We start from the raw sequence: 19,667 nt of genomic DNA on the forward strand, positions 1-19,667 counted from the left end.
TTCCCCCCCGCGTTTGGTCGGTTCCCTCCCTCCCTCCCGCCGTCTGGAACGGCTTCTCTCTCCTCCCCCACCCGCCCGCCGTCTGGAATGGCTTTCTTCCCCCCCCCCCCCTCCCCCTGCTTTCGGTCGGTTCCCTCCCTCCCTCCCGCCGTCTGGAACGGCTTCTCTCCTCCCCCACCCGCCCGCCGTCTGGAATGGCTTTCTTCCCCCCCCCCCCCCCCCCCTCCCCCTGCTTTCGGTCGGTTCCCTCCCTCCCTCCCGCCGTCTGGAACGGCTTCTCTCTCCTCCCCCACCCGCCCGCCGTCTGGAACGGCTCCCTCCCTCCCGCCGGCCGGCCGTCTGGAACGGCTTCCCCCCCCCCGCGTTCGGGAACGGCTGCCTCGTTTTGTGAGGCTTGCTGCAGCATTCTCCCTGGCTTGAAGCACTTTCACACAGGTAGGAATATGGTTTATTTAATCTTTTCTTTGCTTATAAATTTTTATTCAGGTTGGATTTATTTGTATAATATTTGTATAAGTATAAATAAGGATTTATTGTAGAATTTAATGACTTCCCTTCCCCCCCCCCACCTCGTTCTGGACGCCTAATTTGTAACCTGCGCCTGATTTTTTTAATGTGTAGAACAGGTTTTTTCAGTTCTACAAAAATCTTCACTTGCTCCATTCCAAGTTAGTTTGGAGTACGTTTTCACTGTGGAAACTTTCAAATCAGGCGTCAGTGGCTGGACACGCCCCCTTTTGAAGAAAAAATTCTGTTCCAAAGTGGAACTGTTCTACCTGACTAGAACTGCAGAAAAAAAAATGTGGAGAATTGCGATTTCTAAGATAGTCCATTCTCCACCAGTTGCTCCTAAAAATCAGGCGCAAATCATGTGGAAACTTGAGCCCATTGTTTCTCCCATTGAAAATGTGAGTGCAAATGTGCTTGCAAATATTATCCTGCTTAGGACGTGCGAAATAATTACTGCACATTTAATCAAAGGATGCTTCTGAATGGACTGTATAAAGTTCTGTTTACTAAAAATCCCAAACAAGATGAGTTTATTAATCTAAAATGACATTTACCTGTGGTCCATTTATCACCGTGTTAGAATATGTTTCTATGTTAGCATATCTGTTTCTATGAAAGAATGTGCAAAGGGTTTAAAGGAAGTACGTGAGCACATTACAGATGCCCTAACTATAATCTTCCAAAGTTCTCTCGATTCAGGAACAGTTCCTTTAAATTGGAAAATTGCGCATGTCACTCCGCTATTTAAGAATGGTGAGAGAGGGAAACCAGGGAATTACAGACCAGTTAGCCTAATATCTGTTGTCGGAAAATTGCTAGAGTCTATAATTAAGGATAGGGTGACAGAACACCTTGAAAATTTTCAGCTGATCAGAGAGAGTCAGCATGGATTTGTAAAAGGTAGGTCATTGAATTTTTTGAATAGGTGACTAAAGTAGTGGACAGGGGACTGTCTATTATTTATATGGAGTTCCAGAAGGCATTTGATAATCCCTCCATAAGAGACTGTTAACTAAGGTTGAAGCATTTGGAATTGAAAGCAAATTATTGACCTGGTTAGGAAATTGGCTGAGCGGCAGGAGACAGAGAGTAGGGATAATGGGCGGGTAATCTAATTGGCAGGATGTGACTAGTGGCGTCCCGCAGAGATCAGTGTTGGGGTCTCAACTATTCACCATTTATTAATGACTTAGATGGTGGGATAGAACGGCACATATCCAAATTTGCCGATCCCACAAAGATAGGTGGCATTGTAGGCAGTGTAGATGAAAGTATAAAATTACAAAGAGATATTGATAGATTAAGTGTATGGGCAAAACTGTGTCAAATAGATTTCAATGTTGACAAATGTGAAGTCATTCACTTTGGACCTAAAAAGGATAGAGCAGAGTACTTTCTAATTGGTGAAAAGCTAAAAATAGTGGTGGTCCAAAAGACTTGGAGGTTCAGGAACACAGATGATTAAAATGTCATGAACAAGTACAGAAAATAATCAAAAAGGATAATGGAATGCTGGCTTTTACAACTAGAATGCAAGGGGGTAAAAGTTATGCTGGGGCTATACAACGCCCTGGTTAGATTACACCTGGTGTACTATGAGCAGTTCTGGACACCACACCTTAGGAAGGATATATTGGCCTTGGACGGGAGTGCAATGCAGGTTTACCAGAATGAAACCTGGACTCCAGGGGTTAACTTACGAGGAGAGATTACAAACAAGGGTTGTATTTCCTGCAATTTAGAAGGTTAAGGGATGATTTGATCGAAGTTTTCAAAATATTAAGGGGAACAGATAGGGTAGATAGAGAGAAACTGTTTCCACTGGTTGGGGATTCCAGGACTGGGGGCGGGGGGCATAGTCTAAAAATAAGAGCCAGACCTTTCAGGAGTGAAATTAGGAACCACTTCTACACAAAGGGTGTTAGAAGTTTGGAAAACTCTTCTACAAATGACAATTGATGCTGGATCAGTGGTTAATTTTAAATCCGAGATTGATAGATTTTTGTTAACCAAAGATATTACGGGATAAGGGGCAAAAATGGGTATATGGAGTTGGGACACAGATCAGCCATGATCTCATTGAATCTCATTTAAATGACCTAATCCTACTCCTTTGTTCTTAATGTGGAAAAGAGGAAAAGTCTACTTCATACTATAAATGCTTTTTCCGAAAGAGTTTGAATTACTATTCCTCCTTATTTGTGAAAGCTGCATAGACAGGTTTGCCTATCAATGCAAATATGATTCTTCCAGCTGTTTGTGATTCTTCCAGCTGTTTGGAGTGTGATATCTAGGCTATGGTCTTCCTCTGTAATATTTGCTCTGTTGCCATTTTGCTGTTTGTGGTTCCATTTTGATTTCTTTCAAAGTGAAGGATGTTTTGGATATTAATAAATCACCTGCCATTATGTTCAGAGGAAAGACTATCCATCTTTAGAATCAAATGAAGGTTCTAAGGACAGTCTTGTAATATCTGATCCTTTAATTGTGATAACAGGCCCTGTCTGTCTGGTATTACTGCTGACCAATTGATCCTTAGTTGTCAGCTGTCCATGTGATGGCTATAACCGTCCTATGAACAATCTCGCTTGGGAAACACTGGATTGTATCCAAGATTGTGAAATGTATAGAAGTTAAAACCTTTCATCCACACAGCATTGCAAATTGTGACCTAAACAATCACCTCCACAAGTTCGTGTCTAACATTGTGCTCTCATCTCCGCATGTAGAGTAAATTAACTTTTTGTTGTGGTGATTGATTCATCTATTTGTGTTTGGTACCCAGATAGGATTGTTGAAAGACAATGTCTGAAGTTTGTGCCTAAAATGATTTCTGAATTTTGTTAGTCATTAACTTTCTGATTGAACTAAAGATATTCACAAGTCCAGTAACCTAACCTGAGATGAACCTATTACTAGGCAGCAAGTGGTGAAATGGGTAATGAAATGTATTACCTTGTATAGGTTGTTCAAAAATAGGGGTAACTATAGTCAGTTGTATTGAAGATAGATGTCTCACTAATTTGGGCTTGATAGTCATTAGTGGTGCTGGAAAAAAATGGAGAAATGGTACTTGGATACAAATGCACCAGTCAGATTTCCTGCAACATAATGACTGATTCAGCATCTGATGGCTAGTTCTCTATTTGAACTTCAACACAACAACAGCTTGTATTTATATAGCACCTTTAACGTAGTAAAATGTCCCAAGGTGCTTCACAGGAGCATTATCAAATAAAATTTGACACCGAGCTACATGAGGAGATATTAGGACAGCTTGATCAGAGGTAGGTTTAAAGGAGCATCTTAAAGAAGGAAAGAGAGGTAAAGAGGCAGAGAGGTTTAGGGAGGGAATTCCTGAGCTGAAGGCACAGCTGCCAATGGTGGAGCGATTAAAATTGGAGATGCTCAAGAGGCCAGAATTTGACATGCACATATCTCGGAGGGTTGTAGGGCTGCAGGATATTAGAGATAGGGAGGGACAAGGCCATGGAGGAATTTGAAAACAAGGATGAGCTTTTTAAAATTGAGGTGTTACTTAACCGGAAGCCAATGTAGGTCATTGAACGAAGGGTGGATGGGACTTCCCCAACTCTCACAACTGCACTTAACGAAATCCCAACTGTCTAGTCTTTTGCCCTCCATTCGCTACGATATTTCTGCAGCTACCGATCTGCTTAACCACACCCTCACAACTACTCTCTCTCTCACCCTGACCGTTCCTCCTGGTAAGGCCCTCATCTTCGCTCCCTTAAGTCCAAGGGACGCAGACTTGAATGGATATGACGGACAAATGGTTTAGCCATTCACTGCTGGATCGGGTCCTGCTCTCATCTGCCAAAATTGCTCATTATTCCAGAATCATTCAGGAATGCAAAGATAAACCCTGGCTTCTGTTCTCCGCTGCTGACCTTAAACCCCTCTTTCCTGTCTTCGCCACCCTCACCTCCGACAATAAGTGTGAGAAACTAATGAACTTCTTTGCCTCTAAGATTGAGACCATTCATTCAGCTGCCTCAGCAACTTCCCTTTCTTCCCCTAGCCCACTGGGCCAAACTTCCACAAGGTTCGTTCCTCCTTGCCCTAGCCCTGAACTCACATCTTTCTCCAGTTTCTCTCCGATCTCCCTTCATGACCTCCCCACGCTCATCTTGTCCATGGGACCCACTTCCTGCTCCCTCGACCCTATTTCCATCAAACTGCTGACCACCCAACTTCCTTTTCTGGCTCCCATGTTAGCTGACATTGTTAATAGTTCCCACTTCTCAGGTACTATCTCCTCTCCCTTAAATCTGCTGTCATCACACCTCTCCTCAAAAAAACAATCCTTGATCCCGCCGTCCTTGCAAACTACCGCCCCATCTCCAACCTCCCTTTCCTTTCCAAAGCCCTTGAACGTATTGCCGCCTCCCAAATCCGTGCCCATCTTTCCCGCAACTCCATGCTTGACTCCCTCCAATCAGGTTTCCGCTCCTACCACAGTACCGAAACAGCTCTCATCAAAGTCACAAGTTATGTCCTTTGTGACTGTGACAAAGGTAAACGAATCCTCCTCGTCCTTCTTGACTTGTATGCAGCCTTTGACACAGTTGACCACTCTACCCTTCTCCAATGCCTCTCCACCATCATCCAGCTGGATGGGACTGCACTCGCCTGGTTCCATTCTTATCTATCTAATTGTAGCCAGAGAATCACCTGCAATGGCTTCTCATTCTGCTCCCACATTGTTACCTCTGGTGTCCTCCAAGGATCTATCCTTGACCTCCATCTATTTCTCATCTGCATGCTGCCCCTTGGCGATATCATCCGAAAACACAGCATCAGTTTTCACGTGTGAGCTGACGACACCTCGTTCGACCATATCACTACTTCTCAACCTTGGTGTCGTATTTGACTCTGAAATGAACTTCCGACCACACATCTGTGGCATAACTAAGACCGCCTATTTCCACCTCCACAACATCGCCCGTCTCCACACTTGCCTCAGCTTATCCGCTGCTGAAACCCTTATCCATGCCTTTGTTACCTCTAGACGTGACTATTCCAATGCACTCCTGGCTGGCCTCCCAGGTTCTACCCTGCGTAAACTTGAGGTCATCCAAAGTTCGGCTGCCCATGTCCTAACTCGCATCTAGTCCCGTTCACCCAAACTCCCTGTGCTTGCTGACCTACATTGGCCCCCGGTTAAGCAACGCCTCAATTTCAAAATTCTCCTCCCTGTTTTCAAATCCCTCCGTGGCCTCGCCCCTCCCTATCTCTGTAATCTTCTCCAGCCCTACAACCCCCGAGATGTCTGCGCTCCTCTAATTCTGTCCTCCTTGAGCATCCCTGATTATAATCGCTCAACCATTGGTGGCTGTGCCTTCTGTTGCCTAGACCCTAAGCTCTGGAATTCCCTGCCTAAACCTCTCCACCTCTCTCATCCTTAAAATCTGCGTCTTTGAATAAGCTTTTGGTCATTTACCCTAATTTCTCCTTACGCGGCTCGGTGTCAAGTTTGTTGTCTTATAATAGCCCTTTGAAGCACCTTGGGATATTTTACTTTGTTAAAGGCGCTATGTAAATACAAGTTGTTGTTGTTGGAGCATGGTCAAGATGAGCTCTGAGAGGGCATGAGGGGAGATAGGAGATAAACTAGAGAAGGATCTGAGTTCAGGGCCAAGACAGGCAGGAAACTTTGAAGTTTGGTCGGGTGAACTAGGGAAAGGGAGGGAAGTGGCAGAGGCAGCTGATCGGATGGTCTCAATCTTAGTGACAAAGACATCCATGAGCTCCTTGCATAGCACAAGGAGGCAGTTCTTAAGGAATAGAGGTGGGGTTAGAATTGCTACCTCTTCTGCCTGGGCAATTTTTATTTTGCGTCGATCAGGGGCACTGGAGGTGGAAAGTTTCTTGAGGATCTGTTCCGTTGTCCCTTAACCTATCTACCATTTTTCAGGGGCCAGGCTGTCAGGAGAAACTATTTATGTCCCTATATGGGTGAGTGAATGTTAAAAACATGCCAATGATAGAAATATAACCTCTTTCATGTTTCCCACTGATTCCGGCTATGGTAATACAGCTGTATAGTCGTTATGCTACTGGACTAGTAATCCAGGGGCCTGGACTAATAATCTAGAGACTGAGAGTTTAAAATACATCATAGCAATTTGAATTTGAATTTAGTTTAAAAAATTTAGAAATAAAAAGCTGGTATCAGTAAAAAGTGACCATGTTGATGTCTTAAAAATCCGACAGGTTCATCAATGTTCTATAGGGAAGGAAACCTGCTAACCTTATCCAACTTGTCCTCTGTGACTCCAGTACCACACCAATGTGGTTGACTCTTAGCTACCCTCTGAAGTTCCTTAGCATGCCACTGCATCTATCAAACTGAAAACATTAGTTCAAGAAGAAGGCCCACCACCATCTTCTCAAGGTAAATAGGGATGGGCAGTAATTGCCAGCCTTGCCAGCAATACCAGCATCCCAAGAATGAATTAAAAAAAGCACACTTTGATGGCTGGTTGCAGAAGCCACCTATTCGGCATTTAAAGAGTGGTGGAGGAAGCCTTGGGATAAAAGTGGTTTGTGCAGACAGTCTCAGCGTAGCTTTGTCACTAAATGGAAACATTTGTGGAGCAAGCTTATGAGCATCCTGCTGTGGCAAACCCCTGTGGAGGCTGTGGGGCCTGCTTCCTGTAAGAAGATAACCTGGGCTGGAAATACCTCTAGGCTCAGGGAAGCATCTTGAGGGGTGGACAGAAATATACCACTGTGTTGGTGAGGCAAAAAGCTTAGGCCTTGATGTATAACATTTCTGCACTGGTAATTCTCTGTGTTGTTGACGTTGGATTTTGGCATCCTTAAATAAATCCATTGGTCCACAGAGTTTTAGACAGTGCTGACCATAAGAACAAGAAAGTTGTTTTAGTGCCCCCCACTAAACAGTATTTCATCACTGGGTAATGATGACTTTGTACAGCACCAAAATTAGCAGTGGTGAGAAGTGGAGCCATTTAGCCGGACATAAACCACTGGATGAAGTTGAAACTCATTTTCCTTATGCTGTGACCACAATATGATCCAATATGTAAAGGTGATAGAAAATTATGAAAGAAAAGATTAAATTCATTAATCCTGTGCTTCGAGCAGGGAGCTGTGCTCAAAGGGAGTGGATGGCAGAGAATTGGTGCTACTGTCTTTTGGTCCTAACATTGACGCTTTCCCTTTGAGCACGACTCCCTTCTGGACATCATAACCTACAAATTTACCCAAAAATGTAGCCTTTTACCAAGCATTACAGGCTCGATCAGACAACTGAGAATGATAAGTGCTTTGATGAATGTGTTTGCTAAGTTAGAATCAAAATGAAGTTGTAATTTTATCCACCTTTGTTTTATTTCAGAATAATTCAAATTTATGTGACAGTTGAGGAATAGGAAAATGTTAATTAGTTGCTTTTGTTGTAACCGTCTTTATTCTTTGAATGTAGCTCAATGTTCACATACACAGATCCCTGTGAGAGTTGCTCAATTTTTTTGGTACGTGTATTTGCCTCAGTATTATGTACCTACTCTCCAATGGTTTCTCCTTTTTTGGATGATAATTTCCACTTGCTTGTGGAAATTTTATCTCATTCAGAGGATGAGCTAGACCGTATGGAGGTAATTCATTTATCATCTGTTTCCTCCTATCAAATCTAAACCCACAACTCTCTACTTCCAGATGAATCGGGTGTCTGTCTAGTTCTCTTTTTAATGTTTCTACCATGCCCACATTTATTCCACTGGGTTGTAGACTATTCTGTGGGTCCAAAATTCAGTACTGCTGGAACGGTGCTCCTCCACCTTTTTGTGGTCACTAGCGGCAACATTTTTTCGTGGATGGGCCGCATCATATTCAGCTCCAAAAGTGAACAAATGGGTTCCAGCACTAATGAACCCTTCCAAAGTGGATTTTTCAGCGGTGTGGCTGTCTTAATTTGAGCATTATCACCACTGAAAAATTCAGCATGCAGATAAGGGTTTCTAATGAGCCAGCAAAAAGGCCAGGGCTTGCAGCAAGGCCCTGACGGGGAAAGAAGGTGGTTGGAATGATGGCTGGTGTAAGAGGTGCAAGGAGAGCCAACAGGTTCACTGATATGGAGCTGGAGACACTGAGGGGCGGTGTGGAGGACAGAAGAAGAATACTGTTTCCTGACGTGGGGAGACCTGGTAGATGGGCAGTATATAATGTATGGAGGGAGATTGCAGGGGAAGTGTCGGGCACCTCCATATATGTAAGGACACACCCTCCCAGGAGGGTGCTGGCCAGTCTGCACCCGGCCCTTCCAGGATGGCGATGGGTCGACGCCTCCTAGCTCTGGGATGACGGGGATCTTCCTTCTCTTCCAGCGCCTCCTCCTCCTCAGGTGGTACTGCTGGCTCGACCTCCAGTGGCTGTCCCCTCATGATGGCCAGGTTATGCAGCATGCAGCATGCAGCATGCAGCAACCACGACGATTATGGAGACCCATTGAGAAGAGTACTGCAAGGTGCCACGAGAATGGTCCAGGCACCGGAATCTCTGCTTAAGGATGCCTTTGCACTGCTCGATGATGCACCTGGTGGCGCAATGAGTGTCATTGTATGCATGCTCTGGTGCTGCCCTGGGGTTCCGCAGAGGACTGAGCAGCCAAAGGGGATATCCCTTGTCCCCAAGCAGCCAACCGCAATCCTGATTCAGGCCAGTGAAGACGGTGGGCACACTGGGTCTAGCACAGAATGAACGAATCATGGCTGCTGCCTCTCTGCACGGTGCTGACGGTGCGCCTTCGCCTGCATGCTGCCCTGCTTCTGACCAGGTGTACCAGGTGTTGCCCTCCCAACTATCCTCAGGGTGAACCCTGCCAAGCAGGTCTCTGCAGCCCACTAAAGAGTCAGACCTAAAAGTTGTACAAAAGTACAGGAGTATGTGCAAACCTCTGAGCAACACTCAGCAGGTTTAATTGAGCCAAAACAATTAATAAAACTATCAAGAGATAAATACTGTGGACCATGGAAAATGAAATAAAAACATTAATAATTAATAAAACTATATCAAAAGATAAATCCTGCGGATGCATGCTGAAAAATGAAATAAAAACAATAATAAGCAATAAAACTTGTTGCCTATCAAAGGGCCCCAGCGGTGTCGCATTTGAGCACCGCATCAAAAACCTCACAGGGGCACTACCGTGAAAAGTCCTACCTTTTCCTCGATGAATTTCATTGTGCTAGTCCCTTTCCAGTGGCCTGCAGAGCTCACCGCTGAAAACCGTCCTTGACTGCGGCTTCACCGCGCCGTTTCCAGCGGAAGTAAAACACCGCTGAAATCCTCCCCGAGATGAATATGACTTGGGGAGGGAAAAGTACCCGACTATGGAGGCCGATCGATTTTTTTCGGTCGACCGCCCAAACTCCGCAGTAACTGTCCCTTCCGGGACGGTGAATTTCGGCCCCTATAAGTTAACAATTCTTAATGTGAAAAAGTTACATTTTAAAGGTGAATGGATAGGGGATGATTTAATTGTTAAATTTACTTGTCTCAGCAATTGGAGGCACACCATACCATAGTCTCGGACGCAGAAACTCTACTGACTTATCCATGTAGTCCTTGAGTGAAACATAGAAACATAGAAAAATAGGTGCAGGAGTAGGCCATTCGGCCCTTTGAGCCTGCACCGCCATTCAATAAGATCATGGCTGATCATTCCTTCAGTACCCCTTTCCTGCTTTCTCTCCATACCCCTTGATCCCCTTAACCGTAAGAGCCATATCTAACTCCCTCTTGAATATATCCAGTGAACTGGCATCAACAACTCTCTGCGGATTCCACAGGTTAACAACTGTCTGAGTGAAGAAGTTTCTCCTCATCTTAGTCCTAAATGACCTACCCCTTATCCTAAGACTATGTCCCCTGGTTCTGGACTTCCCCAACATCGGGAACATTCTTCCCGCATCTAACCTGTCCAGTCCCATCAGAATCTTATATGTTTCTATGAGATCCCCTCTCATCCTTCTAAACTCCAGTGAATAAAGGCCCAGTTGATCCAGTCTCTCCTCATCATCAGCCCAGCCATCCCTGGAATCAGTCTGGTGAACCTTTGCTGCACTCCCTCAATAGCAAGAATGTCCTTCCTCAGACTAGCAGACCAAAACTGAACACAATATTCCAGGTGAGGCCTCACTAAGGCCCTGTACAATTGCAGTAAGACCTCCCTGCTCCTATACTCAAATCCCCTAGCTATGAAGGCCAACATACCCATTTGCCTTCTTTACCGCCTGCTGTACCTGCGTGTCCACTTTCAGTGACCGATGAACCATGACACCCAGGTCTCGTTGCACCTCCCCTTTTCCTAGTCTGCCGCCATTCAGATAATATTCTACCTTCGTGTTTTTGCCCCCAAAATGGATAACCTCACATTTATCCACAATATAATGCATCTACCATGAATTTGCCCACTCACCTAACCTGTCCAAGTCACCCTGCAGCCTCTTAGTGTCCTCCTCACAGCTCACACCGCCACCCAGTTTAGTGTCATCTGCAAACTTGGAGATATTACACTGTATTCCTTCATCCAAATCGTTAATGTATATTGTAAAGAGCTGGGGTCCGAGCACTGAGCCCTGCGGCACTCCACTAGTCACTGCCTGCCATTCTGAAAAGGACCCGTTTATCCCGACTCTCTGCTTCCTGTCTGCCAACCAGTTCCCTATCCATGTCAGTATATTACCCCCAATATCATGTGCTTTGATTTTGCACAACAATCTCTTGTGTGGGACCTTGTCAAAAGCCTTCTGAAAGTCCAAATACATCACATCCACTGGTTCTCCTTTGTCCACTCTGCTAGTTACATCCTCAAAAAATTCCAGAAGATTCGTCAAGCATGATTTCCCTTTCATAAAAGCATGTTGACTTGATCCGATCCTGTCACCGCTTTCCAAATGCACTGCTATTTCGTCCTTCATGATCGATTCCAACATTTTCCCCACTACTGATGTCAAGCTAACCGGTCTATAATTACCCGTTTTCTCTCTCCCTCCTTTTTTAAAAAAAATGGTGTTACATTAGCTACCCTCCAGTCCATGGGAACTGATCCAGAGTCGATAGACTGTTGGAAAATGATCACCAATGCATCCACTATTTCTAGAGCCACTTCCTTGAGCACTCTGGGATGCAGACTATCAGGCCCCGGGGATTTATCAGCCTTCAATCCCATCAATTTCCCTAACACAATTTCCCGCCTAATAAGGATATCCTTCAGTTTCACTAGAGGAGCATAGATTCTAGATCTACTATTAATTAAAGAATGTATTAACTCCCAAGACTTCACCAGCACTGATGGCTCTGGGATTGGAATCCAGGATGCCAATCTGTGGCCATACAATGAGATGAAGAAGAATTGCATGGAATATACGGCACAGAAACAGGTCATTTGGCCCAACCAGTCCATTGCCAGCGTTTAAGCTCCACTTGAGCCTTCTCCTGTCTTTCCTCATCTAAAGCTATCAGCATAACCCTCTATTCCCTTCTCCCTCATATGTTTGTCGAGCCTCCTCTTCAATGCATCTATGCTGTTCGCTTCAACCACTCCCTGCGGTAGCGAGTTCCACATTCTCACCACTCTTTGGGTAAAGAAGTTTCTTTTGATTTCTCTATTGGATTTCTTGGTGATTATCTTATATTATCTCTAGTTATGCTCTTCCCCACAAGTGGAAACATTCTCTCTGTATCCACTCTTATCAAAACCTTTCATAATGTTAAAGACCTCTCTATTAGGTCACCCTTCAGCCTTTTTTCAAGAGGCTGTTCATCCTCACCTTTCATTTCTGGTATAATTCTTGTAAGTCTTCTCTGCACCCTCTCCAGTGCTTTTATATCCTTTTTATAATATGGCAACCAGAACTGTACACAGTATTTCAAGTGTGCTCTAACCAAGGTTCGATACAGGTTCAGCATACTTCCCTACTTTTCAATTCTATACCTCTAGAAATAAACCCTACTGCTTGGTTTGCTTTTATTATGGCCTTGCTCACCTATGTCACAACTTTTAGTGTATTTGTACTCTGTGATCCTTTTGTCCCTCTACCCCACCTAGACTCGCAACCTCCAAGTAATAAGTGACCTCCCTGTTCTTCCTACCAAAATATAATACCTCACATTTATCTGTGTTAAACTTCCATTTGCCAATTATATGCCCATTCTGCAAGTTTATTAATGTCCTCCTGTAACTTGCTGCAGTCCTTCTCAGTATTGACTATCGCCCCCAATTTGGTGTCATCCGCAAAATTGGAAATTGTGTTTTTGATTCCTAAGTCTAAATTGTTAATATAAATTGTGAACAACAGTGGTCCTAAACTGATCCTTGTCGAACACCACTACCCACCTTCTGCCACTGTGCATAGCTCTCCTTACCCCTACTCTCTGCTTTCTGTCTTGAAGCCAACTAGCTATCCATTCTGCTACTTGCCCCTAACTCCGCATTCTCTGACCTTGTTCATCTATTATTGGGTACATTTCCCTTTTAAAATCCATTATTATATTTTTGGTTTCTAGATGTTCTTCTAGTTTCTTCTTTAGTAGGGATTCTATTATTTTTCCTACCACCGATGTTAAGCTGACTGGTCTATAATTCCCTGGACATGTTCTATCCCCCTTCTTAAATATAGTTATTACATTAGCTATCCGCCAGTCCTCTGGCACTACACCTTTTTCTAATGAATTATTAAAAACTAATTGTTAGCTGACAGAACCATTGCTTATTTCAAATGAATGTTTTTTTTTCACTTGCTAGACCCTCTCGCAGCCGGCAGGAAGTGAATGGATTTAGTGATTTCTCTTTATTTGAAGGGAAATAATATTTTAAGTGCATTGCTGAAAGTATTGTTCCTAATTACGGACATTGTATAAATGAATTCTAGTAAAGTATTTCCATATTTGTAAATGATACGCAACAGGTTTTGTAGTACTGCTAAGTTTTTTTCCTAGACTTTGATGTATATCTTTATTCACAGATAAGAACACAGGATGCAGACCAATGTATCCAGCAGGTGGATGAGCTGGTCCTCAAACAGAACGTTGAACGCCGTGCTAAACCGAAGGAATGGAAAACAGAACAAACTGAGCCCAACATTACTCAACTGAAACAACAGCCCTTTTCATTAGGTAAGAAGACCCCCAGATCCTGTGGTGGTCATAGAATTTGCCAACTTTAAACTGAAAGCTGTGAATGAAAATATGGAGGAAAATGATCTCCAGTCGCATTAAGATCAACTTTCTGTATACATAATGGTAACAGTGTCCAGTTGACCACTATCAGCACTGATAATTTATGCAACATTGGGTTGGAAAGGAGATTGATTTGCTTGTTCCACTCAATCCTACTTAAGCAAATTACTTAGAATATATAGCACCAAAGCAGGCATTTTGGCTCAACCAATCCATGCCGGCGTTTATGCTCCACTAAACCTTCCTCCCATATTTCCTCATCTAACTTTATTAGCATAACCCTCTATTCCCTTCTCTTTCAAATGCTTATCGAGCTTCCCCTTTCTCCTCAACTACTCCCTGTGGTATAAGTTCCACATTCTCACCACTCGCTGGGTAAAGATGTTAATGAATTTCCTTTTTGATTTCTTGAGGACTATCTTATATTGATTGCCTCTAGTTTTGCTCTTCCCCACAAGTGGGAATACTCTCCCTATGTCTACTCTATCAAAATCTTTCATAATTTTAAAGACCTCTATTAGATCACCCCTAAACCTTCTCTTTTCATGACAAAAGAGACCCATCCTGTTCCTGATAGGTATAACCTCGCAGTTCTGGTATCTTCTTGTAAATCTTTATCGCACTTTCTTCAGCGCCTCTATATCCTTTTGGTAATATGGTGATTAGAACAGTAACCAATACTCCAAGGTTCGATACAAGTTTAGTTTAGCATAACTTTTCTACTTTTTAATTCTATCCCTCTGGAAATAAACCCTAGTGTTTGGTTTGCTTTTGTTATGGCTTTATTGACTTGCGTTGCGACTTTGTGATTTGAGTATTTGTACTCCCATAGTTGTGCTCCTCTACCCTATTTAGATTCTTACTTTACAAATATTCTGTGACATTTTTCTTACTAAAATGTAATACCTCACAATTATCTATGTTGAATTTCATTTGTCAATTATATGCCCATTCTGCAAATTTATTAATGTCTTGTAATTTGTTGCAGTCCTCCTCAGTATCCCTCCCAATTTGTTGTCGTTCACAAATTTAGAAATTGTGTTTTTATTTCCAAAGTCTAAATTGTTAACAACAACAACTTGTATTCATATAGCGCCTTTAACATAATAAAATGTCCCAAGGCGCTTCCCAGGAGTGCTATAAGATAAAACATTTATTTGACACCGAGCCACATCAGGAGAAATTACAGCAGGTGACCAAAAGCTTGGTCAAAGAGAATAGGTTTTAAGGAACGTCTTAAAGGAGGAAAGAGAGGTAGACAGGCAGAGAGGTTAAGGGAGGGAGTTCCAGAGCTTGGGGCCCATGCAGCTGAAAGCACAGCCACCAATGGTTGAGCAGTTATAATCAGGGCTGCTCAAAAGGGCAGAATTTGGGGAGCACAGATATCTTGGTTTGGGGGGGGGGGGGGGGGAGGAGTGGCAGTTTGTGAGGCTGAAGGAGATTTCATAGATGGGGAGGGGCGAGGCCATGGAGAGATTTGTAAACAAGGATGAGAATTTTGAAATCTAGGTGTTGCTTAACTGGGAGCCAATGTAGGTCAGCGAACACAGGGATGTTGGGTGAGCGGGACTTCGTGCAAGTTAGGACACGGGCTGCCGAGTTTTCGATGACCACAAATTTACGTAGGGTAGAATGTGGGAGGCAGCAGTGCATTGCAGTAGTGAAGTCTAGAAGTAACAAAGGCATGGATGAGGGTTTCAGCAGCAGATAAGCTGAGTAGGGACGGGGAAGGGCAATGTTGCAGAGGTGGAAATAGGCGGTTTTAGTTACGCCGCAGATATATAGCCGGAAGCTCATTTTAGAGTCAAATATGACAAACTAGGTTGCGAACAGTCTGGTTCAGCCTCAAATAAATGCCAGGGAGAAGGATGGAGTCGCTGGCTAGGGAATGCAGTGGCTTTGGTCTTCCCAATATTTAATTGGAGAAAATTTTTGCTCGTACAGTACTGGATGTCGGATAAGCAGTCTGACAATTTAGAGACCGTGGCGGGGTCAAGAGAAGTGGTCATAAGGTAGAGCTGGGTGTCGTCAGTGTATATGTGGAAACTGACGCCGTGTTTTCGGATGATGTCGCCAAGGGGCAGCATATAGATGAGAAATAGGAGGGTAATATCAATTGTGAACAACAATGGTCCCAACATCGATCCTTGTGGGACCCCACTTCCCACCTTCTGTCATTTTGAATAGCTACCTTTTACCCCTACTCCCTGCTTTTTGTCTTGCAGTCAGCTTGCGATCCAATCTGCTACTTGTTCCCTGACTCCGCAAGTTCTGACTTTATTCATGAGTCTATTGTGTGGTCTGTGATGGATCCGTTGGTAAGGATCACGGCCTGCATGTCGTTGTGGAGCAGGCGGAGGATGGTGACGAACTTTTGGGGGGTATCCGAAACGGAAATGGGCGCTCCATAGACCCTCGCGGTTGACAGTGTCAAAGGCCTTTGTAAGATCAAAGAAGGCCATGTATAAGGTCTGGCGCTGTTCCCTGTATTTTTCCTGTAGCTGTCGTGCTGCAAAAATCATGTCAGTTGTGCCCCTTAGGGGACGAAATCCACACTGTGACTCTGGGAGGAGCTCTTCGGCCATGGGAAGATGACGGTTGAGGAGGACTCTAGCGACGACTTTCCCAGTGGCTGATAGGGAGATTCCTCTGTAGTTGCCGCAGTCAGCCTCGTCTCCATTTTTAAAGATGGTCACGATTACTGCATCTCTGAGATCCCCCGGCATGCTCTCCTCCCTCCAGATGAGAGAGATAAGGTCGTGTCTTCACGCCAGCAGTGCCTCTCCGCCATACATCAATGCCTTAGCAGGGAATCCGTCCGCACTCGTAGCCTTGTTATTTTTTAGCTGTCTTATGGCTTTTACTACCTCATGCAGTGTTGGAATCTCAGAGGTAGTGGCAGCTAGCATGCTGCGGGATGGAGTCGAGAACACTCGAGTCAAAGGCAGAGTCTCGATTGAGGAGATCTTCGAAGTGCTCCTTTCAGCGGGCCCTGACTGCCTCGGTGTCCTTGATGTGTGTTTCCCCGTTCTTGGCCAGCAGTGGGATGGTGGCCTTGGGTGTTTGGCCCGTAGGTGGCCTTGACTGCGATGAAGAATCCTCACACATCATGGTTGTCGGCCAGCTACTGTATCTCCTGCACTTTCTCCATCCACCAGCTGTTCTTTAAGTTTTTTGTTGGACCTCAGCCTTGAGCCGTCTGTAATGCTGCTTTGCTGCTGGGCTGCGTCATCGCCCCAACCCTCTTCTCAATCTTTCTCACCGCCATGCTCCAGCTCACAGTCAACAAGCTCCCCGCTGGAGTGGAACTAAACTACGAACCAGTAGGAACCTGCTCAACCTACGCTGTCTCCAGGCCAGATCCAAGACCATCCCAACCTCTGTCGTTGAGCTACAGTACGTGGACGACAGCTCCGTCTGCACACATACAGAGGCTTAACTCCAGGACATAGTTGACGTATTTACTGAGGCGTATGAAAGCATGGGCCTTACGCTAAACATCCGTAAGACAAAGGTCCTCCACCAGCCTGTACTCACTGCACAGCACTGCCCCTCAGTCATCAAGATTCACAGCGTGGCCCTGGACACCGTGGACCACTTCCCATATCTCGGGAGCCTCCTATCAACAAGAGCAGGCATCGATGATTAGATCCAACACTGCCTCCAGTGTGCCAGTGCAGCCTTCGGCCGCCTGAAGAAAAGAGTGTTTGAAAACCAGGCCCTCAATACTGCCACCAAGCTCATGGTCTGCAGGGCTGTAGTAATACCTGCCTTCCTGTATGGCTCAGAGTTATGGACCATGTACAGCAGACACCTCAAGTTGCTGGAGAAATATCACCAACGATGTCTCCACAAGACCCTACAAATCCCCTGGGAGGACAGGCGCACCAACATCAGCGTCCTCCTCCAGGCTAACATCCCCAGCATTGAAGCACTGACCACACTCAATCAGCTCCGCTGGGCAGGTCACATAGTTCGCATGCCAGACACGAGACTCCCAAAGCAAGTGCTCTACTCGTAGCTCCTTCACGGCAAACGAGCCAAAGGTGGACAGCAGAAACGTTACAAGGACATCCTCAAAGCCTCCCTGATAAAATGCGACATCCCCACTGACACCTGGGAGTCCCTGGCCCAAGACCGCTCTAAGTGGAGGAAGTGCATCCGAGAGGACGCTGAGCACCTCGAGTCTCAACGCCAAGAGCATGCAGAAATCAAGAGCAGGCAGCGGAAAGAGTGTGCGGCAAACCAGTCCCACCCACCCCTTCCCTCAACGACTATCTGTCCCACCTGTGCCAGAGTCTGTGGACTGTTCAGCCACCAAAGAACTCACTTCAGGAGTGGAAGCAAGTCTTCCTCGATTCCGATGATGATTGTGTGGTATGTAATAGTCTCATTTGTATTGAGCTACACTGAAGATGTGATTCTGACTGCGGTTGATTTTGGGTCCTATGACTGAGTTAAAAGGACTGCTACCAAGATAAAACGAGACAAAAATCTTATAATTTAATTTTAGTCACAGGTATCACACATGGATTAAAAAGTGTCAGACAAGGATGACAGCTGGGACCTGGAAAGAAAGTGCTCTTGGCTCACACTTCTGATATCTTGTCCCATCTGTTATTTTCTGCACTATCACTCGCAGTATTAAAAGGTTTGTTGGTGGGTTATCTTGCACTCTGCAAGTGAGTAGAACCTCATCAAATTAGATGATTGTATGAGAGCGATTGTTTAAGAAGATTATTCTATTTAAATTTCATTAGGATTGCCCAAGTTTCAGGACAGTAACTTTTTAGGAGAGTCGGCGAGTACTCCTTCCAAGAAATATTTCCAACTGAAGTTCACTTCTTTCCACTCTATTAAAGTTCTGTTTGACTGGGAAATCACGATTTTACACTTGATACTTTTTGTTTCCCTCAGGCTAGATTAAATGTGTTTATAATGTAGAATTGCATAGAAATCAGAACATGGAATCAAGACATTTGGCCCAACCAGTCTGTCTGTGTTTATCCATCACAGGAGTAGAAGTCCTAATTCCATGTGTTCCATATCCCATGGTGATACTTCTTGAAACTACAGATCACTCTGAATGAGGGAGAGCTGGATGTGGAAGAACAAAGTATAATTTTCTTTTACCAAAATGCACTAGATCATATTTATTTACATTAAATCCCATCTACCATATTTTTGCCCATTCCACCATCTTAACAAATATCCTCTCGCAGCTCTGAATTATTTACTGTGCCTCCTATTTAAGTATTGCCTGCAAATTTGGACACCAATCCTTCTAGCCCTGTATCCAAGTCATTACACAGTCAACATAATCAGCCCCAGAACAGAACCCTGTGCGATACTGCTACCCACTTCTAACCATTTTGAGAAACTGCCCTTAACTCTTACTTTATGTTTCCTCCCTTCTGAACAATTTTTAATTCAATTTGCTATCCTCTCCCAATTCTATACTCCGTATTCTTCTCTAACAGTCTCCTGTGTAAGTTTTCTTTCTAAAAGCTTGTTTGTGTACTCCAAATCCACTGCATTCCCCGTACCTACCATATCTCTCCACAAAGAACTCTATCTTATTAAACACAATCTTCCTTTATGAACTCGGTGTTGGCTGCACCTAATTATTAATTTAACTAAAGATTCTAAAATTTTCTCTGATCACTGATATTGAACTAACTGGCCTGTAATGGCCTCGGTTCTGTAACAGGCACATGATCTTCTGTGCCCAATTTTTCTTTCTGTGCTTTGATGAAGCAGTGCTTCCTGCCCAGATCATAGACCCCCCCCCCCCCCCCCAAACAGTAGAAGGGAGATAGAGGAGCAAATATGTAGGCAAATTGCTGTGAAGTCTAAAAACCATAGGGGATTTTAACTATCCAAATATTGATTGGGACAAATTTAGTGGGAAGGTTATAGAGGGTGCG

General features: G+C 44.4%; 1 protein-coding gene across 15 annotated transcripts in view; it reads left to right on the top strand.

Annotated features, from left to right (window-relative positions):
- Positions 1 to 19,667, top strand: part of LOC139262968 (histone-lysine N-methyltransferase, H3 lysine-36 specific-like) — a 281,574-nt gene that overhangs the window by 104,232 nt on the left and 157,675 nt on the right. For all 15 annotated transcript variants that reach the window (XR_011593007.1, XR_011593008.1, XM_070878367.1 and 12 more), the window contains one exon: positions 13,527 to 13,677. Coding sequence is in view for 13 of the 15 variants with exons in the window: in XM_070878367.1 (XP_070734468.1) it covers positions 13,527 to 13,677 (151 nt within the window). In the remaining 2 variants the exon portion in view is untranslated. The remainder of the gene's footprint in view (positions 1 to 13,526; positions 13,678 to 19,667) is intronic.

This window comes from Pristiophorus japonicus, chromosome 4 (assembly GCF_044704955.1).
Source record: "Pristiophorus japonicus isolate sPriJap1 chromosome 4, sPriJap1.hap1, whole genome shotgun sequence".
Lineage (NCBI taxonomy): Eukaryota > Metazoa > Chordata > Chondrichthyes > Pristiophoridae > Pristiophorus > Pristiophorus japonicus.